Here is a 26003-nt window from a genome sequence, read left to right as displayed (position 1 = left end):
ATGCAAATTCTGCTTCACGATGCTGGATGCATACATCCAAATCTCAAGATATTCCTCCTACTTTAAAAGGGGAGGATTTCTCTAAAAGGCAAACAAATTCTGAGCTGCCTAGGCAGGGGTCCCAAAAAACAACTTTTATCTAAGCAAAGCTCCTCTAGCCACTGAAGCTGATGCTTTGTCTTCTAAAGGGATTATCACTTACTTGAAAATAAACCCAAAAACTCTACTGTAAAAGTTAATCAACTTGGTTTATGTTTCTGGTGGATTATTAAAATAGCACAGAGCTATCAATATAGATTTTATTTAAAATCTTCTTTTCCCATCTATTATCTGTTATTAAGGATTACTCCCATGGCTTACTGGCATTGTTATTTTTCTGCATCTCGAAATATGCTAAAGTTAATAAATATAAAGAATTTATAGCACGCCCCATTGTAAATCACCAAAGCATTATACTGCGCTACTGAACAGAGCGCATCCGGACCCCAGGAACATCAAAAGGAGTTTTATTACTGTTTTTCAGCCTACTCTAAAAGGAGTTGGTCTATATTGACATGGCAGTGGCAAAGAAAGCGCTAATTATTTTAATCTGCTCCCCACACTGGCCAAGTCTAAACTATGATTTGCAGCCTAATCTGATTTGAACAAAGCAATTAGCGTTTACCAAGATAACTTATTTATCAACACCAAAGCGAGATGCCTCTCCAAGAACATAACATCAGCATTTTGTCCAGGGTTCGCTTCAACAGTTTACAGGATTTTAGTTATAAAGTCATATTAGAATACAAAGCAGTTTTTCCCCCCTAATTGCACCATTTCACATTGCTGGCATGTGTAATTAGCTGTATACCTTAGGATCAAAATTATTACTGGCTTGTTCTGAATGTACCTTAATACGATGATTAAAAAAAAGAAAAAATCCAATTAAGATAGATTGGATCTGACTCTTCTTTGCCTTGAAGTTTGACCATGCAACTTAGCATCTGACCTGCACATTCAACTCGTGTAACTAACAACAACAAAAGCTGCAAGGCAGAAAAGAATCAGACCTGTTCTATTCCATAAAATTAAAAATTTCTTGTTTTTATTAAACATTCTTTCATGGATGTCAGGCCATGCCCTAAGGAGGGGATTCTAATACTACTTCTAAGCTATTTAACAGATCTTAAAACAGTGTCAAACTATGCTCTGAATATCCTAAAATGTGCTAGTTGTGACCACAATGTTATTTTTTAGAGCTATTTTTAAAGTCAGATAAATAATAAACCTTAGGCTCATTCCCTGGTAAGCCTTGTATGCTACAGCTGTATTTATTGTGAGAAGAAGCAAGAAACAGATCTCAAGGTTTACACTGAGCAAACGTGTCTATCCAAAATACACTGTATTATGCCAGCAAAAGACTTGGCAAAACAACAAGGGCAGCACTCGCAGGTTCAAACACCAAATCAGACCTAATTTCTGTAGCCACCTCTGCCTCGGTCAGAGGATGTTTCTCTGACTCAGTGGTTTTCCCCAAAATTTTTCATCCAGCAAAGCTTTGTTTTCCATACGACATGAATCTTCCACCTTCCCAAAAGACTAAGCAGAGATATGTATAAACTCTATGTAGAAATCGTGAGATGAGCTCAGGTTCTGCACTCCTCCAGCTTGTTTTTACTGTCAGGCACTCTTGACTAGACAGAAACAAGGATGAAATTATATGCAAGGAACCCAGTAAGCAGAATACAAATCATGGAATGAACTTTGTTCCTGTAGAGATGAAAATCTAATGCCTCAGCAGCAGTGGTTTATACTTCCTACAGGAGGTGGCTTCATGTGAGAGCTGAAGTAACTTTTAATAGGCTAGTTCCCTGTTCTGATATTGAAAATAAATAAAAAGCTTTAGCTCCCAAATTGAAGGCAACACATAGCTTTTTGAAGGGCTCTCAACATTATCTTTGTGCTCCAATTTTTTTCCTGTTGACATCGCACCCAAGAACTTTGGGGGGTCTCAACACAATTGTCTAAATGAAAATAGCCCCGAAGAAATCTGAGTGCCGAACAGGAGTAGTCCCACTGAAATCAGTTGCCCGAGTCTGACGTCGTTAAGTCAGGGTTTACATTGATTTTAGCAGCAGCACTCATCATTTACTCAATGTTGCTGATAAAAATATACCTTCATAAAGCACTCAGACATGTTCGTCTTCTCTGCTACGCTTCTTGTTGATAAACCCGCTATAAGTGATGGTACAGAACCGGGTATAAACCAGACTCATTATTTGCTTGTTTTGTTTACTTTTTAAACTCCCCTAGCCGTCTATAACGTCCAAGCCGGCATTTACATTTTGTACCTCTCCCTCTGAAAATGTCATCTACGGAAATAAAATAAAGCAAGTATTTTACCCAGTCCTATGGGGTATGTCCTCAATTGTACACTCCTCATTCCAGTAAAAATATGACTGCAGCAGATGGCACTGAAAGCCATCTTTATTACCAGAAGGGTTGGAAATATATTTGCCTTTCAGGTTTACTTCAGAGGGGAATATCAACCTGCCCAGAAAGAGCTTCACCAAGGACCATGTGCTTGTGACCTCGAGCCTGTGATTCACAGTGACTAGATTTTCATGAGTGACCATGTAACAAGGCAGAAATAACATACAGCTGATGAGTTTTCCAGCAACTAAAATCTTAGACAATACGAAGCTAGTCATAAGACTGATTTTAACAGTGAGGTTTGAAATACATATTGCGTGCCTGCTTTATCCCTTATCCTGCTTATGCTTGGGAAAAGGTTCTTCCTCTCCATTTCTTCCCACCAAAGCAACAGGAACATCATCTGTGCTTGGGACAAAGGCTAGACATTGCCGAGACAGACTTCTCACCTTCAAAGTTCTGGTGGGAAGATGCCAAGTAGCCCAGTCCCAAGACACAGCGAGATTGCTAACTGAGCAGAAGTAATTCCTATTTGTGCATTAACATCTCACAGAAGAGAGGTAAACCACCTGAACACGTACCTTTCATCGTGCTGTAAGCTAGCACGCTTCCTTTGCGCAAGCTAGGAGCAGGCCACCAGTGTCTGAAAACAAGATTAGATTCCAACCCTTAGTCAAATCACAGACCAAGAAAAAATAGGAGGACTCACTGCTGCTACTGTCACAGCACTTCACTAGCGTGACTAGTAAAAATAAACAAACCTGAGAACAAGCTGTCATTAGTTTTCCTCTGCAGATAAATATTACTAATGTTGCTTGGTTTACTCTCCAAATACTTAGCCCAAAAGAAGCAGTGTTCCACCAACCCTTGCTCCGCAACACTAACCAGCAGCATAGAGACCTTCTCTGGCAGGATACAGGACAGCCCTTCCAAACCCACAGCTCCGTGGGAAGCATTCGCACAAACTACAATGCTGCACTACCAAGGTTTTGCAAACCTTGAGTTTTGGTTCATCAAAGTCCAAGAACTGGCAGGAGAGGAATAAGGAAGAGTGTGAGGAAAGAAGGGACATCTGCCTCAGAATGCTTTCCAAAAATTATGTGTTCTACTCTTATGGTTTGATAATGAGTTGTAGTTCTCTCACAGGCACAGAGCATTTCTGGACAATAAAAAGTTGGGGTCCTCTCGAGCTAAACTGAAGATTACACAGTAAGATTACACGGGCTCAGGAATCGAGGCTTTGTCATCATGCTACTTCCAGTCTACATTTGAAATATTCTGGTCAGACATTGTTCCCTGATGAAGGTTTCATTGAGTGTTTTTAAATCTAATGGGCAAGCACAACAAAAGTGTCCTTAAATAAGTTCATTTCAATCTACTTTCACCTGTTACTACCAGACAGCTCAGCTAAACACTTCACCTTGGGCTTTCAGCATCTTCTGAGCATGGCCTAATAGCACCAGGACATGTCCATTACTACCACACGTAACAATCTAGGATCACTGTAAGCAGTCTGTGTTGTACCACTGCTATCCAGTTCCCAAGTACTGCAGGGATTAGGCACATACGAACCAGAAGGGGGAAAAAAAACCCGAACAACAAACCAACACAGCCATCACACATGAGAAATAAGGTCTGGCTTCCATTTCAGGGATTATTAATAACTGAAATTGTTAACAACTGATGGACAAAAAGACTGTTCTGCTTCCTGCTGGTTTAACTGCTTCTAGGCAAAACTCTGATTACTGCTAATAAGCCTAGAAATCAAATAAGCCTTAGTAACAATACAGAACAGCAAGTTACAAAATAACTATGCTTTCTAGTCAGAATGCTCTCCCGCAGCCGAAAATAACAGCGGGAAGGCTGCTTCAAAGAGCCGAGTGAAATCCGGATTTGGCTTTAGCGAGGGAGGCGACTTTGGACACGAGGCGAACCATTTAGATGGATTTCAGGTCCTGTAAAATCAGCTCACTCTGCCTTATTAACCGTTTTGGTAAAAACAAACGGGGAAAGGACTTTGCTAATAGGAGAAGAAAAGTCAAAATTACTACAAGTGGCCCATATAACTGTCTTAGGAGTCTATACAATAAGTCCAAGTCCTTATATGTGGTCTGCTGCTCCTGGGCAGCGCTCACCTGGGGGGTCCCATGGGCCATTCGGCTGCTACTCTCGATTCCGATAGTGTTATGGGACCTGATGCCTGTGAAACACAAAGGGTCCTGGGACGCTTCTTTGGAAACCCAATGATGATACAAGGACAGCATAGCTGCTTCAAATACTTACACCACCCCACCCCCCCTTAAAATTATTTTCTTTCATTCTGAAAGATCTAACAAGGCATTGAATTTCTCAGCCAAAATCCTGAGAAAACGCTTGTGACTTTAATGGGTTTACATTTTTCCCTGAAACAGAGATTTTGTAGCAAAGTACGTGGCAGCTACAACAGAGGGAAGGAGACATTTAGGTCAGACCACTACCACAGGGTCAGGCTGAATTTCCATACGCGACAAAGATGACCTCTTAAACGCTGCCTGAAAGATTCACAGCAAATAACCTATGCCAGGACTTCACTGGAAAACATTACGAAGCTCTGAAATACTACAGCAGATGCAAACGTTTCGTAGAGACAGAGAATCTACAGATTAAGCTACAGAGTGTGGTTTTGTCACTGAACAGGAGGGGCTGAACAGGGATCTCCTTTTTTCTTTGTAACTACAACTTATCTGTATTCCCCTACTAAAAGGATTGCAATAAAATTCCATATAACGAAAGGACAATTAGGTCATGTTAAGCACAAAAAGTCATAATTTGATAATGATCCACTAATTTCAGCAAGATAAGATGCTAATCACTTACGGAAATCAAATTTGTACCGGTAATGCAGTGACTGGGTCATGCTGAAGCAATTCAGAGATATTCATTAACTCTGCTTCCATATGCCACCAAATAGCAGCGCGTTTCTGACGGAGACGCTCGGAGGACATTGCGTTACCTCCCGTTCGATTTCTGTCATGTCACCCTGTACCAGGAAAGGCAGATTCCGGATTCACAAATCATATTTATTTTATGGGTTCCCAGCCAGACAAGTACTTGTGTCTGGCAATCCAAAGGAAATCGGGTGCTTGCTGAAGCTAACCACCAGTGCTGAACCCGACACAATTAAGTTTGAGGATCAATTAAGATAAATTAAAACGCTAACCACTGGCCTGTCACTGCCTCAGCTGCACCAGAGTGACAGCAGCTATATGTACCATACGTTACCCAACCCACGAGAAAACCTATGGACTTGTAGCTGCTGCCCACCCCACTTGGAGCAAAGTGTGTCCACCGGAACAAGCGGAGTTTCCCTCACCAAATACCAACTTGGGCAGCTGGGTCCAACCAGAAGCAGATACTCCCAGCTGCTCTTTTTAATCCTTCTCCAAAGGGCTTCCCGCACAAATCGCCTCTCACACATTGCAGCCAGCTCTCCCAAAACTTTCCACTACTCAGAATCTGATGATGCTCAAAGAAAGGTTCAATTATTATTATTTTTTTTTTTAAACATCATCTATGCCCAAAGTAAATGTTGGCCATAAAATACAGTGGATTTTTTTTTATTCATTAAAAGAATTATCTGTGTGTATCTATAATAGTTCTAATGGATACCCAATAGGTTTTTAACCCCATGCAACTCATGTGAGGATGCTGAAGGAAAATGATGTCGCTGGGTTTTGCTCAACACCACCAGGTGGCAATAGCAGCCCAGCTAACCCTCCCAAGAGCAAGCCAGCTGCAGGAATTCCTTACTACTCTCTTTCCTTTCACTCAGCCCTACCCCGAGCTTTTTGATTTGCTAGCAGTTAAATTCAGCGTCAGACTAACCATGTATAAGAAAAAGAACGCCCACTGCTATTACTATTTAATGGGAGAGTCTAAAGATTGGGTCAAAGCATTCGGGGATTCTTTGACGCTCCTTAGATCACTTCCAGCCTTGCAAATCCTGGCCTTTCTGCGCAGAAGGCTTAGCTGCCTCATGCAGGCTATCCATTACAGACACTTGCTTCTGCAAACCGACCCCCCCTTCGGTGTATTTTGGTTCAGAGAGGGAACAATGTGGCCCTGAATCTCCCACTACCTTTAGGCCACTTAATTTTCTTCTACAACAGGACACCGTAACTTCTGTGTTGTAACTTCATAGAGCTCCCTTATGAAATGGTGTTATATACTCTCATGTAATAAATAGCACACGACACACTATCCAACTTGCTATCCAAACACTGCATATATGCCCCAAAAACACATGACATCTGGAAAAGTAGAAAAAGAAAATGCGTTTTGATGACCTGAGAGCGGCAGAAATAGGCCAGGCCTGTACTTGCACTCCCTCCCTAGCAGCCCCGCTTCTGGCCTGCACAGACCAACTCACTGACCGAGCCAAGAAACATTTCATACCATCCTAAAGCAGGCCTTCAATGATTTGCATCGTAACCACTGTTCTCTACAAAGGTTTTTCTGTTAGATGAGCTGCATTAACACCCACATCTTTCCACACCAGCTATGGGCCCCCATTTGAGGTTCGCAGTCATTCCTGAGCAGAATCAGAGAAAGGGTTTTAACAAAACACAAACAACCGATCATTTTAAATTGACTGACACAATCTCTCTCCCGTGTGTTGTTTCACCTACAAGATACTAACCAATTCAGATGCACACGATAAACCATAAACCCCCGCCAGTTCTGTGCAGCCCAATGGTCTAGAGGAGAAATCAGACCTCAGACCCCCTCCAGAAGGAAAGCCTACCTGAGGCCTCCCACCTCTTCCAGCACAAGCCCGTGCTCCACACTGACTTTCCTGGGTGTGGAGATACCCTGGGAAGCAGAAGGGATTTACCTAGCTCCCATGTGCAGCCTCTTAAGGCTGATAAGCAACAGCAACCAGTCCCACCCAGCTGAATTGGGACCAGCTGAGCCGGCTGACCGGGAGGGACAGAGGAGAAGCCAGCTGCAAAACGTTAAAGCATGTTCACTAACCGGGGGAGGGCTTGAAGCATTGACGTTTTATCAGAAGTCTTATCCCAAGTCTAGGAAAGGAAACGTGACTGAAGACAACAGAAGGTGGTGGAAGAAAAGGAGGAAAGGTGATTATATTTTCTTGGCTTCCACCCATCGCTGTAGACTTCCAACACTGAGCACATGCATCCTTAGGATGCAAAGGATTTATCTGTGCAGACGTAAAGCCACCGGAAAGATTATCTTCTGGTAGGTGAAACCCATTGCCGTTTTCTTGTCAGAGGAACAGCTGTTCATACACAAGTTATGCACCAGGACTTTTTGTCCCAAGTTGCTTTGGTCTTCAAAAAACGGTTCCAGTATTGTCTGCAAGTTTATTCATAAAGCTGAATTATGACTTTAACTGCAAGATATTTAAAATTTAAAATAAGAAATCAGAATATGAAATTACCCACTGACTCCAGCTGCGATACGCTTGTTATTTCACACTTTTGCCCACGCTCATTGGAAATTCAGTTCAAATATGACAACTTGAAAATTGGTTTTAATCACAACTAATACACGGAGGGGTGGTTTTTTCCCCTCTTTTTGTTCCTTCTATCGCATAAGCACCAAAAACGATGATGTGTATAGCGGTAGAAGGCGAGTCAAATACCTCCTGAAGGTACTTCAAAGCACCACGCATCTCAGCGACAGGTGTCAAGCTCTGCAAAACCAAACCAGATACCTTTAATCTGAACTATTCTTCTGGGGATTCAGCCTCAGGCCTAACACTGCAGCTATTCACAGCATCCACTAATACCTCCGTGCCATTTCTAAGCCAGAGGACCAATGGTTTCCTTTCAGTCTCTTGAATGGCAGCGATGCAATGTGGTATAACCGGTTGGACCTCCACATAAAAAGGCCACATAAGTAGGGTTTTGCTCTGTGTTCGAACTGGTAAAATTTGCAAAGCTAAACACAAAATCAACCTGCCGCACACAGCATTACCATAGCTCTGGTTCTCTAGAAACGAAGCTATTTTTAAACTGCAGTAGCAATGTGAACTGCATAAATTAGCATAATTTCAGCCTTCACAGATAGTTCTCAGTTGACTTTGTTACAGGCTACGAATTAACACTCTGCAGATTCCTTCCTTCTACTAACACGGTCAATCATGCAATTCATGGGGCTTAAAATCCCCTTTCCCAGTCCTCCAAAATCTCAACGGCCCTTTTTACGCTCCTCTCTTCCTTTTCAGAGCAGTACTATCAAAGTCTTGGGTCTTATTACAAATCTCACAAGGTCTTCACACGTAACTGGTGGTTACATGGCTTCGTAACTGCAGGACATCCTACTATTTTCTTCGCCGGTGATTTTTCTCCTTGTGGGCAGATGGCATCGAAGTGGAGTGCAGATGGTAACCCACAGCCCACAGACTCCTCGTTATAATCTGAAATAGTGTACGCAGCTCTTCGATTCTTATCTTCTCTTTAAATTATTTTCAGCGTTACAGGATAAATTGCTGTTTTCAGAAAGCACGGCCAAAAGTAACGATATCTGTTTATAGCTGAGAAACTTCTCCTAACAAAGAGGTAATGATGTGCCTTCTATCTTCACAAGTTTTATTAAAATCCATAAATCATTAGTGGAAAGGACCTTAAATCAAGTATCTCTTGCTTTGATTCAAGTATTACCTTAAGAAAAAAAAAATCAATAAAGAAAAAGCAGATGACACTGAAGCATGACGGCTTAAGAGTCACAGAGTTAGCTATTTAAGGTAATTTCATGGCTCCAGGTATCACTTTACCTGAGCTGCTTGGAATTATAATGGATTTATCTCTGCAGAACACCTGCGAGATAAGGGAGTTGCTGCTGACAAATGCAAGGAGGTGACTGTCTGAAGCTACGCTGATGGCCTGTGGGTCTTCAGGGCTCGCATGCTCACCACCGCATCCTCCCTGCCCTTTCAGGACCGAAACCCATCCTGGCAGAAACGCACAGCTCAAAATGAAGGTGCCATAAAAACTAGTCTTAGCATTCTTTCAAGCTTTTTCACGGCACGGCCAGTCTGGTGGAACTGGCTTTCCTAACCTTTTGACCAGTTGGAAAAGTCCTAAAAACAGCGAGTTGAAAATATCTGTGGTGGAAAATAGCAAGGAATGAACTAATAAGCATTAGAGGTCAAGCCGGATCCCTGAAACATCTGTATTAACCGATGGAAAAGCATTAAAAGAAATAAACGTATCCCTTAGTTATAAAAAGAAAGCAAACAGTACTTAAACACCCTACTGACATGGTTGATGAGAATTTACTAACTCCAGTCGGCTCTCACACACAGCGTAAATGAGAAGTTGGCTAATTTGCTTCCGTTCCAGAAGCCTAGAGTCAGACTTGATAAACACAAATAGCATCATTTGTTGGAAGTTTTGACCTGGTGCCTGACAACCAATTACTAAACCACACTATTCTACCTCAGCTATAATGGAACCTTCTAAACTGTCTCACAAAATGGTTTCTGTCTATTTAAAGGATGGATACATGTTGCTTAACTAAATTTACTGCCTTTAAGAGTACCTGTTAGCAAGCCTTTTCCTCAAATGGCTGGAATTATTTGCATATTCTACATCAAAAACATTCAGATGTTCAACTGAGTTATGGCATACATACCCTACAACATAAATAATTTGACTATATAATACAGGGCTATAATCTTCCACAGCATGCAGGCATGCTAATGATCTTACACGTGGACAACACGAGATGAAATAATGAAGTATTTCATCACTGAGGGCCATTTATCTTGTCTACATTCATGGAAGAAGATTATAGGAAATCACCTTCTTAGTGGTTTCCCTTTCACAACAAAAAAGACAATATTCGGTTTTCATGAGGGAAGACTTGTCCTTTCTGTTGTACCAACATTGATTTCACATCCTTACAACCAAATGCAGCACTGACATCAACTGAGTAACTACATGGTATCTTCTAACACAAAGGTTTATAAAGGCTAATAGAAATGCTTAAACTTCAGACGCAATATTTAAGGATTTATGCATGTCAAAAGAACCTAACAGATGTGTTTCCTCTCTAGCTTAATGACTTGTGCTTGAAACTAATAAGGGTCTTCAGAACTGACCATTCGAAAGTGCTGTTCCACGAGAAACCTCAGCTCAAGTTGTGACTCGAGAGAATAAAAAATTTCCAGAGGAAGACAAAGCTCCGTCGTGCCTTAAGAAAGCCCCGTGTAAAGTCCATTTTCATCGCACAATATCTCGCAGTTTGTCCGAAGGGACATGTAGAACTCTTTAGCATGAGAGGCCCATCGGCTGTGGAAAGGCAAGAGAATTTTGGCAGAGGATGAAATACTGTGCCAGCATTTCTGATGCAGTAAGAGTGGCTCTGTCACACATCTGTTCCTCTGCGAGAAGCTGAATCTGCCTGTGACAAGGTCAATTTTGAGAAGGGTTGGTATTAAAAGATTATGCTCCCTCCATCCTCTCACTAAGGCTGTGCTAATTATTTCAGGGGAGCGAAGGAATTCTTTGATCCTCCAAGTCTTCCTTCCCTCACAAGGTGACTCTGGCTGCCGGCACAGCACCCAGAGGAATGGCACGGCACGGCATAATTCCGTAATTGTGGAATTAGCCATTTTCAACCTTGAAATTTAACCCTAAGAAATTGAGTATGCAGTAATCCACGTAATCCAGGCCTCTACACCTGTCCCTCTTCCAACTAATCTCACCATCCTTCATCATGTCACATCTTAATTTAGAGTCCTATCTGCTAAGGTCAATGTAAGTGGATGCTCAGGAAGTCGCAACAAGTATTTGTCACATGGCGGGACCAATTTCTTCCGTTGTGGACTCCGCAAGGTACAGAAATATCAACAGAGAGCCAACCCCTTCCCCAGCGATGAATAAATGATCTCCACAAACGTGCTGGGAAGCAGCGAAGAGACTGAATAAATAAATAAATAAATAGCAGCGTAGCCTCGGATAATGCGATCTGCTGGTATTACGTTTTCTCCTGAAGGAGTTAAGTATATACCAGCTGCTCTACATTAAACCGAGCTGGCATTTTAAATCATGCAAATTAGCCAAGCTACCATCCATTTCAGCCCAGCATTTAACAGCATTGCTATAAATGATGCAAAGTGCTGGCCAAACCAAGCCCTGCCATTTCAGCTGCTGTCAGAGAAGAAAGGAGGAGGGAGGGTAACAGCACTGAGCGATGCCGCAGCTATTCACAAGATGGTTTACAAGACACTCCTTCCACCACAGGTATTGTTCACACGACCGAAACATGCACACGTGCGTGGAAAGCCCAAGGCTTTTGTTTGTTGAAAATCCATTTCTATTAAGTTGCTAAGAACCACTGCAAAATTATCTAAAATTAAATGGTTTGTCAGTGGAACACTGAACTTTCAGATCGCTCTTGGCTTAATGCTGCATAATAAACACTGAGTGGATCTGACGGGCCATCGGCTCAGAAATGCTGACACAGCAGCCTACAGGGAGCCGAGGGTGGCATCGGTCCCTACCCTAATGTCTGACACCAATGAACCTTTCTCAGGCTATGAAGATAGCAGATAAAAACTTGTGCTTGTTCAATGCAAACCCCATTTTCTGCTGAATTTCTGAGAGCTCAGGAGGCAATAAAGAGGACTAAATCTTATCTAGTTCATGTTGTTGTGGCCAAGAGATTAAGTTTCAGCACAAATCTGAAACTGTGTACAGGAGAGTGAAGGATCTGCTGTTGAGTAGTCTAGGAGCTTTGTAGACTGGCTTTTTGATTTCAGGTTCTTTCATATGCCTTTTTTTCCTTTCTTTTTTTTTTCTTTTCCTTTTTTTTCAAGTGCCTAGTGTAGCAAGTAACCTGCTCAACAAGGGGAAGCTGGGATTGATTCCTGTGTTAAAAATCAGATACAGCTGCCTTGTTATCCGACCTAATAAACCAAACCACCGGTGGGTACGACCCACGGGCATTAGATCCCAGGGCCCAATACTGTGTATGCACCACAACTCACGTCACCTCAACAGGGTTGGTCTTCCAAGTCTCACCATCATGATGCCTTTAAGCCAAAATACACGTACAGGAGGAACATCTTCTCCAGGATCCCAAAAGCAACCCGTGGCAGAGGCAGCTGAAAGCCTGCCACAGGATCCTCACCAACCCCCAACACCCGAGGACTGGGGGACAGGACACAGCAGGCAGACCTGGCTCCCCTTCATGGCCTGGGGTCTCTCTGTGCTCCCCTCTGCCTCAGGCACCTACCACAGCTTGGCCAGCGGATCCCAAAGGCAAACACCTCACAGAAAGGCACTGCACCTCCAAATTTGTCCCAATAATCACAGTGTTTCCCATTGCCTGGCACCACAGTGAGAAGCGACCACGGGGACAGGAGACAATCCCAGCTGAGTCTCACTTGCAGAAGATGCTTCCTTCATTCAATTTTAAGTGCATGACATTTTCATCCACAAACAGATCCTCTTCCAAATATTTCTGCTTCTCATGACAACTAGACTTCCTTTCACCGGTCTGGAGTCGAAGTATTAAATCCTATACAACAAATCACTCTACGTGGTCCAAACCCTACCAGGTACAAGGCAAAAAGGCTACCTCTGACAGGCAACCGCAGGGAAACTCTCCATTGCTGCAAGCGAGGGAAGTTTGTATCTGACTGCTTGGAAACGGGATCCTAGGCAACCGCTGCTCTTCCCTCTGGAAAAGCAGAAAGCGGTTTTGTTTTGTAAATTAAAGCAAATTCATTAGAATTCCCCTGGCGAGGTTGTGTAGGGATAAATAGGACGCCGCTGCCTCCCGTTTCCAGCTCCGCGCTGGAGGACAGGCACCGGTTTGCCAGCTTTCCTGGCAGCGTGCGTTTGGCACGTCACCCCGGAGGATCAGACCCCCGCGTGCTCCACAGACCATCTCGGAGGAGTAAGACGTAGCAACGCCGAAAATACTCCTTCCCAAAATAATCCGTCCCAGTTCAGCCACAGACAAGTCTGGAAGACGTACGGCCGTCCTGAGAAGCAGACTGACCCATCGTTAGCGAGCAAGAAACGAGAAACCCATTTCTAAGCTATTGCTTCAAATGGCCAATTACACATTTGATCTTGAAACACACATGACATTTTTAAAATTAGTTCTGAAGACTTAAATATCCATAAGACTCTTTGAAACAAAGAATAATTTATAACTGAACCAAATTTGTCTTACCAGACCAATCCATTAATTATTGTTTCCACCAGCTATATTCAAAGTTGAGCACTGATCTTTGTGGATGCAAATGAGTCCTCTAGATCTGTTCCAGGGCTTTAACGTCTGACACACGCATACAGCTACCGTTCTCACGTTACATTTCTCTAAGAAAATATAACTTTGCATCATGCTACATTGGCTAAGGAGGATTTCTGGCTCCGAAAGACATGAAATGAATCTTTTCATCTGCTTGATCTTACAATACGATGCCTGATAGTTGTTTGTCTGCCAGAGGAAGCAAATTTGCTAGCCCCCTTGATTAGAAATTACTTCCTGGTAATTAATGTCATAATTTGAGAACGAGCCAAAATAGATATGACGTGGAAAGACAGCTGTTGAAGTCTTTTAAAAATACTTGTACAAAATCAGTATTCAGCTTACCGGTACTAATGTCACCTGTAGTTTCTAACAGCGGACAGGGGTCAAACGGACATGGCTAAAGAAAAAGGAATTGGCTTCTAAATATTTGTTTCAAGATATACAAGTGTAACAAAGTCTCAGTATCCATGTCCACCATAAAATGTCAGCACACAAGCTAGATCAACAACGTGAAATCCCACCTGGGTATTCATTGTGTTCTACCAATGGGCAAGTACATAGAATCAATAGATGGCAGAAAAATACAATATAAAAATAGTATCTGGTCAGCAGTTTCACCTCAGAAGATAGGTGATCCTATCAGGGAAGGTTCGCTGCATTATATGAAACAAAAAGGTATTGCTAAAATAATCTTTACAACTGAGAACGTCTCTCAGTTGTCTAAATGGGAGATCCATCAAATGGATGACAAGGAGGCTGAGATGCTAGGAGATATTACAGATCCTCACATGTTGTGGCAATGAGACCACAACGCTCAAAATCCCTTTAAATTAAAGAATAGCCTCTAAAGACCTCCGTCGCAGACTTAAAATACACTGCAAAGTGCTGGATACAAGAGGACGTACAATTCCGGCCTATCGTGCACCTCTTCCGCTTCTCCCAAAACCAAAGTATGGCTGTCCTCAGACAGCCATCGAGAAGATTTTCGTTCTATACAACTCTGAAAAACATAGTTGCCTATTAGCAAAAAGGCCTTGTCAGCTTCTACAGCATTATTAGGGAGAGGAGGAGGAACATGGAAATGATCGAGGAAGTCAGCTGAGTCCTTCCATTTGGAGAAAGCATAACCAAATCAACAAGATCCCAGCACTGAGAACAGCTGCTTCTACAGCCATGTAAGTCAGCCAGCCTGTCAAGGGTTGTTTTGGTTTTGGGGAGGGTTTTGTTTGGTTTTTTTGTTCATATAACATGAGAAAGCCTGGATGTGTATAATTAGATAACTTTGTTGTCAGACAGGTGAGACAAACATCTCTGGGTTTCTCCCAGAAGGCTTTATGGCCCAGTCCCCTATGCCTCTGGGACCATCATGTCTAAGAACCCGTCCTTCCCCTAACCAAGGTATGGATGTCTACACCATAAACATGAACTCACCACTGCACACTTTTGGATTATAACATGGCAATCATTACGTAAAGGACAAGACAGAAGACATGGATCAATATTAGTGACAGGACAGGTACAATAAGGAGATTTAGGGACTCTTTTCAACTATGAAAGAGAGGATATGGCAACTTCTAGCCACAGCTGTAGAGAAAAAAACCCACTGAAAATAGGGAGAGGACTTGAGGATACATTCAAGACAAGGGATGGACGCAGGGTAAAATTTAAGAAGAGGCCATGGGAGTAAACGAGACGTTGTGAAAATATAATATTACAGTCCAAAACTGAACACGCACAGGGGCAAAAGTCCTGGTATAAGTGTATTTTGAAATCCAGAAGTTGGATATTTTTTCCTTTCATGTATTGTTTTCCCACACATTGCTTCCAATTCCAAAATAACCCCAAAGTAAAATGAGAAATAATCCAAGGATAACACACCTAAAAATACTTAAGAGGGAAAAAAAAGGTGGAATCAGGCTAAATCTTCAGATCTCAGCCCATTTTAAAATAAGAAGTGATCTGTTTTCTCAATTATTTATTTTAATAAATGGTTTATTTGTTTTAAGTTTTAGCAGTTATTTCCATGCCTATGCTTTGCAAAACTGAAGAAACTGAGACTGTTTCCACAAACTATTTCAGAAAGAACAATTTACAGATAAAATTAGAGGCATCAAGTAAGTGCCAAGTTTTTGACTGAATTCCAGTTCTTGGTGAATGGAAAACCAGCAGCTTCCTGTTACAAAATGTACCAACAGTTCATGTCTAATAATACACATAAAATCTGACCATTTATATACTTCAAATATAGATGTTTCTAAAAATAATATTCAAGTAGGGTATTTTTAGCCAGGTAAACTTCTCAGGAGAACGAATCTGAGTTTGGTGGAGATTCTACAGTTTGCTGCAAGGAAAAAAATAAATTAATAAGTTAAATTTTAAGAGCATCTCTTGATTTATACCATAATAAAAGTAGAAAGTTTAGCTCCTAAAGCTTAAATAAGCAGAAAGCAAATGAGAAAGAATGGAAGAACAGAAAACACATCTTTCCATTAAAGGCCCCAGGTATCACTTCATTCAAAATTGTATCTTCTTAAACAGCATTTATAATATTAATTCTGCATTGCAAGTTTGGGAAGTTCAAGCAAAATAATTATCAATTTAAATCCTGCCTTATTTTTTCCACTTTGGTAGGAAAAAGACATTTGTAGGCTAAAAGCATTAAAATGCTCTACAAATTAAACAGAGATTTAAATCTAGTGATGAGATAATCTGGAAACTGAAATTACAGACTAGACAGTGTTTCTCAAAGGAGTCTTCAAAGGAAATCAAAAATAGCCAAAACCAGCCCTGAATTTCCAAAACCAAGAACTGAATCCACCCTTCCTATCTCAACAAAATAAAGGCTTTCTTTTCTGATACCCTCTGGACAGAAACAAAAAGAGCACAGGTGGTGTTGGTCTCATAATTTGCTTTCTTTTTGGTACTTCTCAGGTACTTGAAACTTGGGAAAGGTTCATGTTTTGTTTACCAGACCCCTTCTTTATAATTTGATTTTTTTTTTCTTTTTTTTCTTTTTGAGAAGTAAAGCTCAGGCTTAGAGCCAGGAGTTTTAAAAAGCAGTTTCTGTTCTTCTCCTCTACTAATATCCTTACACCGCTCTGCATCTCCAGGAGATTCCTTTAGGATAGGTTCCGTATTTCATACAGCCTGATTTTTTATGAGAGTATTTTGCAGAAGATTAGCAAATGTTACTTTATGATGAGCTCCATAAAGCACGCCAGCATGATTTTCAGCCACTAAGAACACTTGTACAGCTCAAGTGGTGCCCGCGCTAGGTCTGCGATACACACGGGTGCTTTCACCTTTCCATTTCCTCACATTACACTTGCTTTTCAAATTAAAATTATTTTATCCCCACTTGAACATTGACAAATTAGATATATCAGCTAGTGGTTGGAGAGGCAGAAAAACTTAACGCTTCTCTGTTGAAGCCAAGTTCAGCTCAAACGAGCCTCCAGCAGAGACTGAGTGTCGAACGGAACTGAAATACAACATATACATCAAGAAAGAGAAGTTCTGTGGAACACACAATGGACAAAAATCTGGGAAAAGTAAGAAGCAAAACTCTAGAAGCTGTCAAAGAAATTCAGCTGGGGAGGCAGGGAGAAAGAGAACCAGGAAAAAAAAAAAAAAGAGAAAAATAAAATTTAACCCGTTTCTGGTTAGGGGACAGCTGGACCAAAGTGTCCTCCTTGGGTGCTGCCGTACATCATCAAGTGTCAGAGCAGAAGGTGACAAAAATTACTTGCTAAAACAAGTACAAAGAAAGTGAGAGTGTTCACTGAAGAAATATAATTTTATGGAGTAAGTGAACAGTTTCAAGGACAGAGGGAGAACATATGGACACCATACGCATAAGCATTTTGAACTGATTAACAAGTAGCAGCAAAGGAGAAAGATAATCTAATAGTCAGGGGACTAGCTAGTAATTTTCTATAGCACTGCAGACTTTATGACCTCGGGTAGTTTCTTTGTGCCTTAGCCATTCATTTATAAAATAACATCCCTACCTCTAAGGAGTAGTGCTCTTAGGTTAAGTATATTAAAATTTGGAAGTCCTTTAGATATAACTTATTAGCAGAGATCAGAGAAATAGCATAAAAACCTAAATTAGAAGCAGGAAAAAAGGTCGTATTAAATGAGTGTTTCAAAAACACTCCCAAGGACCATAAAAACTTGACTGAATTCAACAGCAGCCTTATTAGTTCAACAATAAATATCTCTGGAAATCCCATCTTGGACAGTTTGACAGTGAAGGTACTGAACTTGGGAAAGAACATTACACAAGTGCTCTTTTACTCAAGAACTGTCATAATTAAGCTGAAATCAGAGCAAAAAATATTTTCACACATTCTCCAATACAATTAAAAACTAAACAGAAGTTTGAATTCCAAGTGACCCTTTGCATATTCTAAATGAAAACCCGACGATGAAAGAGCCTGTTGAGTTTATAGTGCAATCTTACATCTTTTGTTCATATGCAGGGCATTAAAACAGGGTAGCTTTTTATATTAAAAGACAGATCACTGACAACTCCATGTTAATAACCACAATAAAACAACTCATGAATTGTTTTCTATCTGGTAGCATTTCATTTGGAACAACATCCTAGCAATTTAATATTTACCAGTATCTATCTATAGACATATTATCAAAAGCATTGTAATCGCAAATAGAAGAAGAATTTGGCTACTTAATAGCCTCAGATAGCTTACAGTGTGTCAAAAAAACCCCGACAAACCCAACATCAGAAAGCAAGATACAGTAAGGTTTATTTGTAGGAACGTACGTAAGGACATAACTATAATCACATAAGCAAGCTCATAAAAATTCATACTAATTTAAAATTATTTTTGTGGTTATATATTTTGAGAGCCCGAATCTATAACTTTTCTTAGATTTTTTTTCCAACTCTTTAGTAAAATTTGTCCTTTGTACACATCCTAAACGTGACCTCATTTAGTTTCTTCCAACATTGCAAAAAGCTATCTTTTGATGGTGAAGTTATCAGTATTACGGACCACATTTCTCGTAATTTCTTTTATAATTAGCTCAGCAGTGGTAGCGAGACCAAATTTTACACCGCTGAGGCAGCTCACATAATGGCACTGAAACCAGTCACTGTCCACCTGACTTTAAATTGGATCCAGATCAAGATTCATTTGATTCCTATCCCTTCTGCAAGATGGCTCTGCAGTAAAACTGAGAAGCCCAGTATCATGCATAAAAACGGCTAATGCACGTGAGAAAGGAAGGCACAATTTCTCTGCAATATGCTTTATTAATCTTTCTCTTGATGAAGCTTCACAGTAGCAAGACAGTGATACGGAGGTATAAACGGCTTCTGATAAAGTTAATTAAAATATAGAAAAGTAATTACTAATATCTGAACTATATGGATTCATTTGGATTGCTAATGGCACGGGAACGGATGTAGTGAGGCAGAGAAGGCTAACCAATAGCCAACAGACTGCAAGTTACACGTGGCTCATGAAATAGTTGATGCGAGCCTAAATTTAAAGCGTGGAAAAATACTGGAGCAACCTATTAAGTCATCAATTTGTGAGGAGCTAGAGTACTTCAAGGTAGCGCACAACCGACTGAAAAACTCCCTGAAATTTGTCAGGAGTGTGTTACCGACCTGGGAATGGCTATCCAATAGATTTTTTTGCAGGGATCTGTAATGGAGCTTCTCTACCAATTCCATTCTGTGCCATTGTCATTGACTTGGACTACAGAATGGCTAATGAGAACAACCCAGGGACGTTTCTAATCTCGATTACAAATGGATTTAGAGCACACCCCAGATCTAGAACACCCCAGATGCAGATCATCTTCACACACTGGGAAAGAACTAAATCACTAGAAGAAAAATCCAGTGGAAGACTAGAAAACGGGGAAGGTCTAGAATGCCCCACTCAACATGATCTTCACCAATTGGGAAAGCAACGTGAAGGAAAAATCTAGCTGAGCAAGGTGGTTTTATTGCAGACAAATGGTATCTATCCAGCTTTGAACTGAATTCTTAAAAAAAGGTCTAGGCAAACTGAAAAAGAGTTCAGTAGATAGCACGAAGAGTTGTAGGAGTACTAGAAATCCCGAGAAAAAATGGTTAGAAGAATTAGATTTACCTAGTGTAGAGAAAGAGAAAAACGAGGGAGAACATGGTAACACCTAGTGACCGTCTGCCACGTCCACCAGGAGAGGTTAACTGCCTAACTTTCAGCAAACAAATATTGCAAAGGCATTTGCAAAGAAATAACAAATCCCCCACACCCCCCTCCCTGCCCAACTGTTAAGGGCAGTTATAGGAAATTGCTGAATACACATACTTAAATACCAGGTTAAATAGATGCCTGTCAACTTGAAGTGTTTCAGTGGAAGGGTGGGACCAAGGACTTTAACTAAAGTCCCAGTGCTTTTAGGACTGCTATAGTTACAGAAGATACAAATGGCAATTATTTTTTAGGATCTCCACAGAATGAAAATCAAGAAGCTAGGGAAATACAACATAGCAGCAATAAACACAGTCATTAAATCCATGATCTCCTTCGGTGGCTTGCACAATAACATGGCAACAGACTGTACTCCTGGAACAGACCGGACTCCTCCTTGCACCCTGCACAAACAATTTTACCATGCCCATGGACTTCTAATTGGCAATGACTTCTGTCTTAAATAACTAATGCAAATTTAGTAGCCAAATACATATGACTTTTTTTCAGAATAACTAATAAATACCATTTTGTATATGAGAGATCACTATCTTGCTATCTACTTGACGGAAGTTTCTCTGGTAACAAAGTTAAATATTTCCAAAACAATGCTCTCTAAATACGGGTACAATTTATTGGCGGGTGATTTCAAATTAGACAAAATAAGCACCAGTGCAACAGCAGGATACTGTCGTACACAACACAGGGAATTTAATATGGAAAAATGAATGGAGTGTGTATATCAGTAACAATAAAATAGGAATGATATTGCCATGATTCATCAACTGAAGATTTCAGCCTAGCATTTACAATGGGCCTGATGCTAAAACCCTCAGACCTTTCTTTGGAAAGTGCCTCTGAAATACACTGAAGAATGCTTTTTATAAATTGCACAGCATTTTAAATAACATGTTGCCCTTATATGGCCTTAAGCACAAAACTTCCAGTCACTATAAAAACCAGCTTACACATGTAAAACCATATCAAGAAGAACAAAAAAAAAAAAAAAAAAAACCACCCAAACAAAACCAATACCGATAGCACATTTCACAAGGAGGACACCTTGATTTTCAGCTGTTTTAAAAAAATGAGTACTTCCATGAATGCCACCTGCAGTGCCCATGTTCTGCAAAGAATCAGGCTCAAAGTACCACCTGGCACCAAAAAAGCCCATGAACCTATCACTGGTGTGCAAGTGGCCTGAAACATGCTAAAACAGCGTTAGAACACGGGCTAGTATCTTCACACTGTGACTTCTGGTCTATGCACTAGACACCACCTCTTCTCTAGAATAATCTGTAAACTAAGTGCAGGGAAAAAGGCATACAGAAATTCAAAGTGGAAGTGTATATACACCGTGGTGGGAGAAAAAAATTCATATGCACAAATAGTTAAAGGTATCCCATCTATCTGTTTCATCCCTCCATTCATCTCTTTCCCTGTATGTAGATGTCCTGAACATGAGGTCAAGTCGCACCCTGTCCTTATTCTGTACACACAACTGAATTCTGTATCATGGAGTGCAAAGAGGACCAACTTCAACAGGATTAAGAGCAACTCCCTAAAATACTCCCAGAACATCCTGTGGCTTGTTGATTATGAAACCCTCCAGAGATACGATAGGAGTTTGAATCCCCTTGTGTTGAAATAGAAACTGAAGTCAGATATCCCGCTCTCCGAGCAAAGCCTCTAACCTCTAAGCAGCTGTTCAGAAGCAATGCTTCTCTGCCACTTGTGTTGAAAGTGGCCTGATAGCACCTTGGGTTTTGATGGAAAGAGCTCATGCCTCCAACTCCAGGAGAGAGTTTGGGGCTGCAAATGCCAAGTTCAGCCGCAGCAAGGAATACAGCACAAGTTAAACAGATTTCAGTCATTTTTATGTCTTTGGGTTTTGATCCAAGTGTCGCAATCTCTCTTTAATTCTCCCTCCACCCCCACAGGAGGATATTATGTCCTTCCCTGTGGGCTGCAAACTCCACGCAGGGGCAGAGATCGACAGAAGATAGATGCCAAAACATTTGGTGCCGGTCCGACTTGCGGATCTAAACTGAAAATGTCATGACAAGAATGTAACTTCCCTCAATCACAGGGCATGCCGGGTGCCTGCTCAGTAAAATGGCAAGGGCCACATGGATGCTTAAGATAATTTATCTAGAGAAGCAAGTGATCACCCCCACGGGACGTTGTCTATGATTCTTGAGATATTTAGTCCTAGCGTGGTGTTTAAGACTAAACCTTACCAGGCTTATTATCAGAAAGTACTTCTACACCTGAAGGTAGCTGAAGGTCTTCCAAGATGAAAATGCTTCAGCTGCGGACATACCATCTGACAGCTGTCCATCCATCCCGTTCCTCCTCCCTTGGGAGGGAGGGACAATAGGAAAAGAAAAAAATAGTGCCCTTGATACAACCAATCTGGAAAAATCTCCCTTTAGATATAGACCAACCATCCAAATTACTACCTTGAATGGCAAAAACCTGAGTGCTTATGTGGGCAGAGGGATCAAAGCTGGATCAATAAGAATAACAAAAAAGGACTGTGTTTATTCAGGATAATGGATAGTAAAACAAAGCTCACTGGCTCACACCTTAAAAGGTGCTGGTTATCTGCTAAGACTGCTACCCCAATGAGGTTACTGAGAAGGACAAAGCTTAGGATTTCTCCCACTGCTGAAGTTATTCAAAACTCAAAATTACCTGAAATTCCTTTGGCCAAAATTCCTGCCAGTTTATATCTAACAAATTAGCACGCAGATCATTTCATCATCAGGATATGAAAAAATGGGGTTTGTTCCACATCTGTGTAAGGGTTAAAACCAGCATAGTATTCCCCTTCCCGCTGCAAACGGCTACCACTGGTAGGATCTCTCTGATTATAATCTATTTTAAGATGAGAAAGTATTTATGAATAACAATCACTTTTGCAGGAATGTAAATTTTTATGCAGAAACCAAGGCGTGTCTGAGAGAAAGAGCAGCATATAATGAGATTTTGCTGACATTTCATAATCAGGACGACAGACTCTAGCACGAGGGGAAAAAAAAAAGGGTACTTGTTTCTTTCTTAAGAACGATGTGATGCGCAGGTCGGTCTGACTGCTGCCACCACCCCTGCCACCAATACTTGTCTGTCTCCTTTTCTGTCTCTCAGTCCCCCAAGAACTGCTATGGTCACATTTGCCTGGCCCGAGTAGCCCGATCCATCACCCTGTCTGCCAGCGACCAAAGCGCAGCATATCCTAAAATTCAGGGCATGGGGCCAAACACACCCAGTCAGTAGTCGCACTTAAGAGAATAGGGTTACGAGGCTGTAGATTTCAAAATCTAGCTGGTAGGGATGACCCATTATTCCTTGAGGAAGGAAAAGAAAAAATAAAAGAAGATAAGTATCTGTCATCATTTCCCTATCCCGGTATAACGGTATCACCTTCCACTGGGCTCAGATATCGGTAGAAGCAGCTTGTAACGTATAGGGCTGTTGCCAAAATACATCACGCTGCTATACGGCAATCTCTGTATAACGTTAATCAATTCTGCTTGCTGCAGCAGACCATCTGCTTTGCTCACACCGTAGTACGCTAACACACGTCCTAGCTGCTTACGCTGCTGTTGAGCACACTGGGGCATCAGCAGTACAAGGCAATGTGAGCCATGCTGAAAATGTTACTATGCTGCCAAAAATTAAACGAGCTGAAGAATGTATATTTCTCCTCCCTATACAGGAAGCAGCATATATAAAAATACATGAGAAAACTGATACGCGTTAAAGGGAAATGCGTACTGATAATGTGCTGCACCTATGATGTCATGTACATATAGCATTGTAACAGACAATTCCACTTGAGTATTAATTTCCTACATAATCTACTTAATTTAGCTGCACTGAGAATGACATGCACGTTGTACCTCAACATCAAGCACTGCCTCCCATTCACTCCCCACACAACTACAAATACAAAATATTCACACAACTGATGCTCCGGTACGGTACACGACCACACGCAGAACACACGACAACCAGCAATCTTTCCCCATCCCAGGCGCACAAACGAGCCCTTACAATTACCACCTAGAGAAAGACCACGAAGAACACAGCCCATAAACATCATCTCTACCATCTCCCTTCCATAAATCCCACAAGTAGAAGCAAAGGCAGCAGAGAAGGCAGCACAGGCAGTCAGCACGCGCAGCCCCATCTCTCACCACCCCGCCATCAGCTCCACCATGCTGACAAAATTACACAGCCATCCCCTGGAAACACATGCCACTATGCGGAATATAAAACATCCCGGCACTGGAGAGAGATGTTATTACACACACCCCCACCCCCCTCCTCTCACTGCTGTTCACACCATCTACCTCAGAAAACCTGCTGCACACCTTCAATATAGAAACAAATTCTCGCGTACACCTCCCCAGTGTTTGGTGCCTTCTAACCTGTGTGTCAAATCCATTTTCTACTGAGCTACTCTTCCTTGGTAGGGGTCCATCTCCTGCGTTTTCTTGTCCATTAGGAGATTTGAGAGGAATCTGGCTGGAATACAATGGCTTCGTCACCTCCACCTTGTTCCCAAACTTCAGGTAACAGGGCTGTGGGATGGTCCTGGCCGTTGGGACATGCAGGATTGGAGCAGCGCTGTGTACGGGTTTAGGTAGTCCCGATTTCATTTTGGAGGCTACCAGGATGGCTGGCATTTTCTCTTTCTGCTTTCCTAACACGTTTCTGTCAGCAGCAGCAAGAGCAGAGACAGCAGGCAGGGAGAGGGAAAAGGACACGTTGGGGAAGCTGGTCTACACTAAAGCAGCCTGGTTTACTGCAGGGATCTCCAAAACCAGCTTAGAATTTAAAACCAACAATAAAAACAATTAAAAAAAAAAAATCACTTTCAGCCTAAAATATCTCCCAGCCTTATGCCAGCCTTCCACCTGTTTCCTCTAATTTTATTTTCAGTTCTTCACCACTGTCCTCCTTCTTATTTCTGCTGTTATTTAACTTGCTCCTTCCTTTCTCTGGCTGACTCCTGTAATTTTCTTCCCTGGAAATGGGAGACTTTCACTCCATTATCTTGTCACCGCATCTTCAAAGTCAGGCAGCCTTTTGGAATAGAAAAAAAAAAAAAAAAAGGAACCTGCTGCTGCATATGCTTCCCCTTCCGTAAGCACTAGAGTGAGTGAGCGAGCAAGCAGGATTTCCAGCTTAAGATGTCTTTCTTCAGTCTTAGCCAAGAAGCAGATGTAGCTCAGTGTGTTAATGACTGATGCCCTTGGATACGAGCCTTAGAGAATCAAGCTTCTTAAGTCTTAATAGCTGTGAACAGGACAGCGATGCCGGAGCAGAAGGGGAAACGTCCACTGACAGCAATTTTAAATAAAAATATGCCAGTGGCCACAAGATTTCCCCGTTCCCCCAGCGTTGATCATGAAAAATCTGGAGGGAGAAGAAAAAAAAAAAAATCAAATCATTCGGCTGTCAGACGGAAGGGAAAGCAGCCGCCACCTCATCTTCCCAACCCGCAGTGGAGCGGGTTCCCGCCCGGCGCTGCTCAGCGCATCCTGCGCCTCTCCCGCGGGGGAGGACGGGGACCAGCCCGGGCGGGGGGCGGCGGCTGCCTCGGCGGCACGGTGCGGGCAGGGCGGCCCCCGGATTGGCCCTGCCTGCTCGAAGCAGGAACAAAAAAAAAAAAAAAAAAAAAAAAAAATCTCCGTCTGTGTCTCTCCGCAGGGGGAGGAGCGGCTTCAAGTCCTGCGGCGGGCAGGGAACTCGGCGGGGGCTGCGCCGGGGCGGAGGAGAGATGCTCTGGGGGCGGCACGGAGGGAGCTTCGTACCGGTTTCTTTTTGAAATTTTTTAAAAAAAAAAAAAAAGGCAAAAAAAAAAAAGCGCGCTTTCAAATATAAACACCTGGAGATGACTCATTGTTCGTTGCTATTCGGGAAAACTCCCGCTGCCAGCGTCAACGGGAATTTGAATAAGCACAGTGAGTAATCCAGCCCTATTATAGCAACACTTGGCACTCGGCTTTTAGGAGTCTTTCTTCTGGTGACACCGGTTCCTCCCCATGCTGCTCTGCAGATACCGTGATCCGTTACATTCCCTCATTC

At 41.9% G+C, this 26003-nt stretch overlaps 1 protein-coding gene across 9 annotated transcripts in view; it reads right to left on the bottom strand.

Moving 5' to 3' along the window:
* NAV2 (neuron navigator 2) overlaps positions 1-26003 on the bottom strand; it is a 408453-nt gene that overhangs the window by 200687 nt on the left and 181763 nt on the right. For 3 of the 9 annotated variants that reach the window (XM_054826431.1, XM_054826432.1, XM_054826429.1), the window contains exon 1: positions 24341-25943. The exons of 4 other annotated variants lie outside the window; for them this stretch is intronic. In XM_054826431.1, coding sequence (XP_054682406.1) covers positions 24341-24598 — 258 coding nt within the window. In that variant the 5' untranslated portion in view covers positions 24599-25943. Of the gene's footprint in view, positions 1-24340; positions 25952-26003 lie in introns of those variants that run through there. 2 more of the 9 variants (XM_054826428.1, XM_054826433.1) reach the window with 2 other exon arrangements.

Source organism: Grus americana, chromosome 5, assembly GCF_028858705.1.
Source record: "Grus americana isolate bGruAme1 chromosome 5, bGruAme1.mat, whole genome shotgun sequence".
Classification (NCBI taxonomy): Eukaryota; Metazoa; Chordata; class Aves; order Gruiformes; family Gruidae; genus Grus; species Grus americana.
The sequence above is the reverse complement of the archived record's forward strand: the minus strand, read 5'-3'. Positions and strand labels throughout refer to the sequence as shown.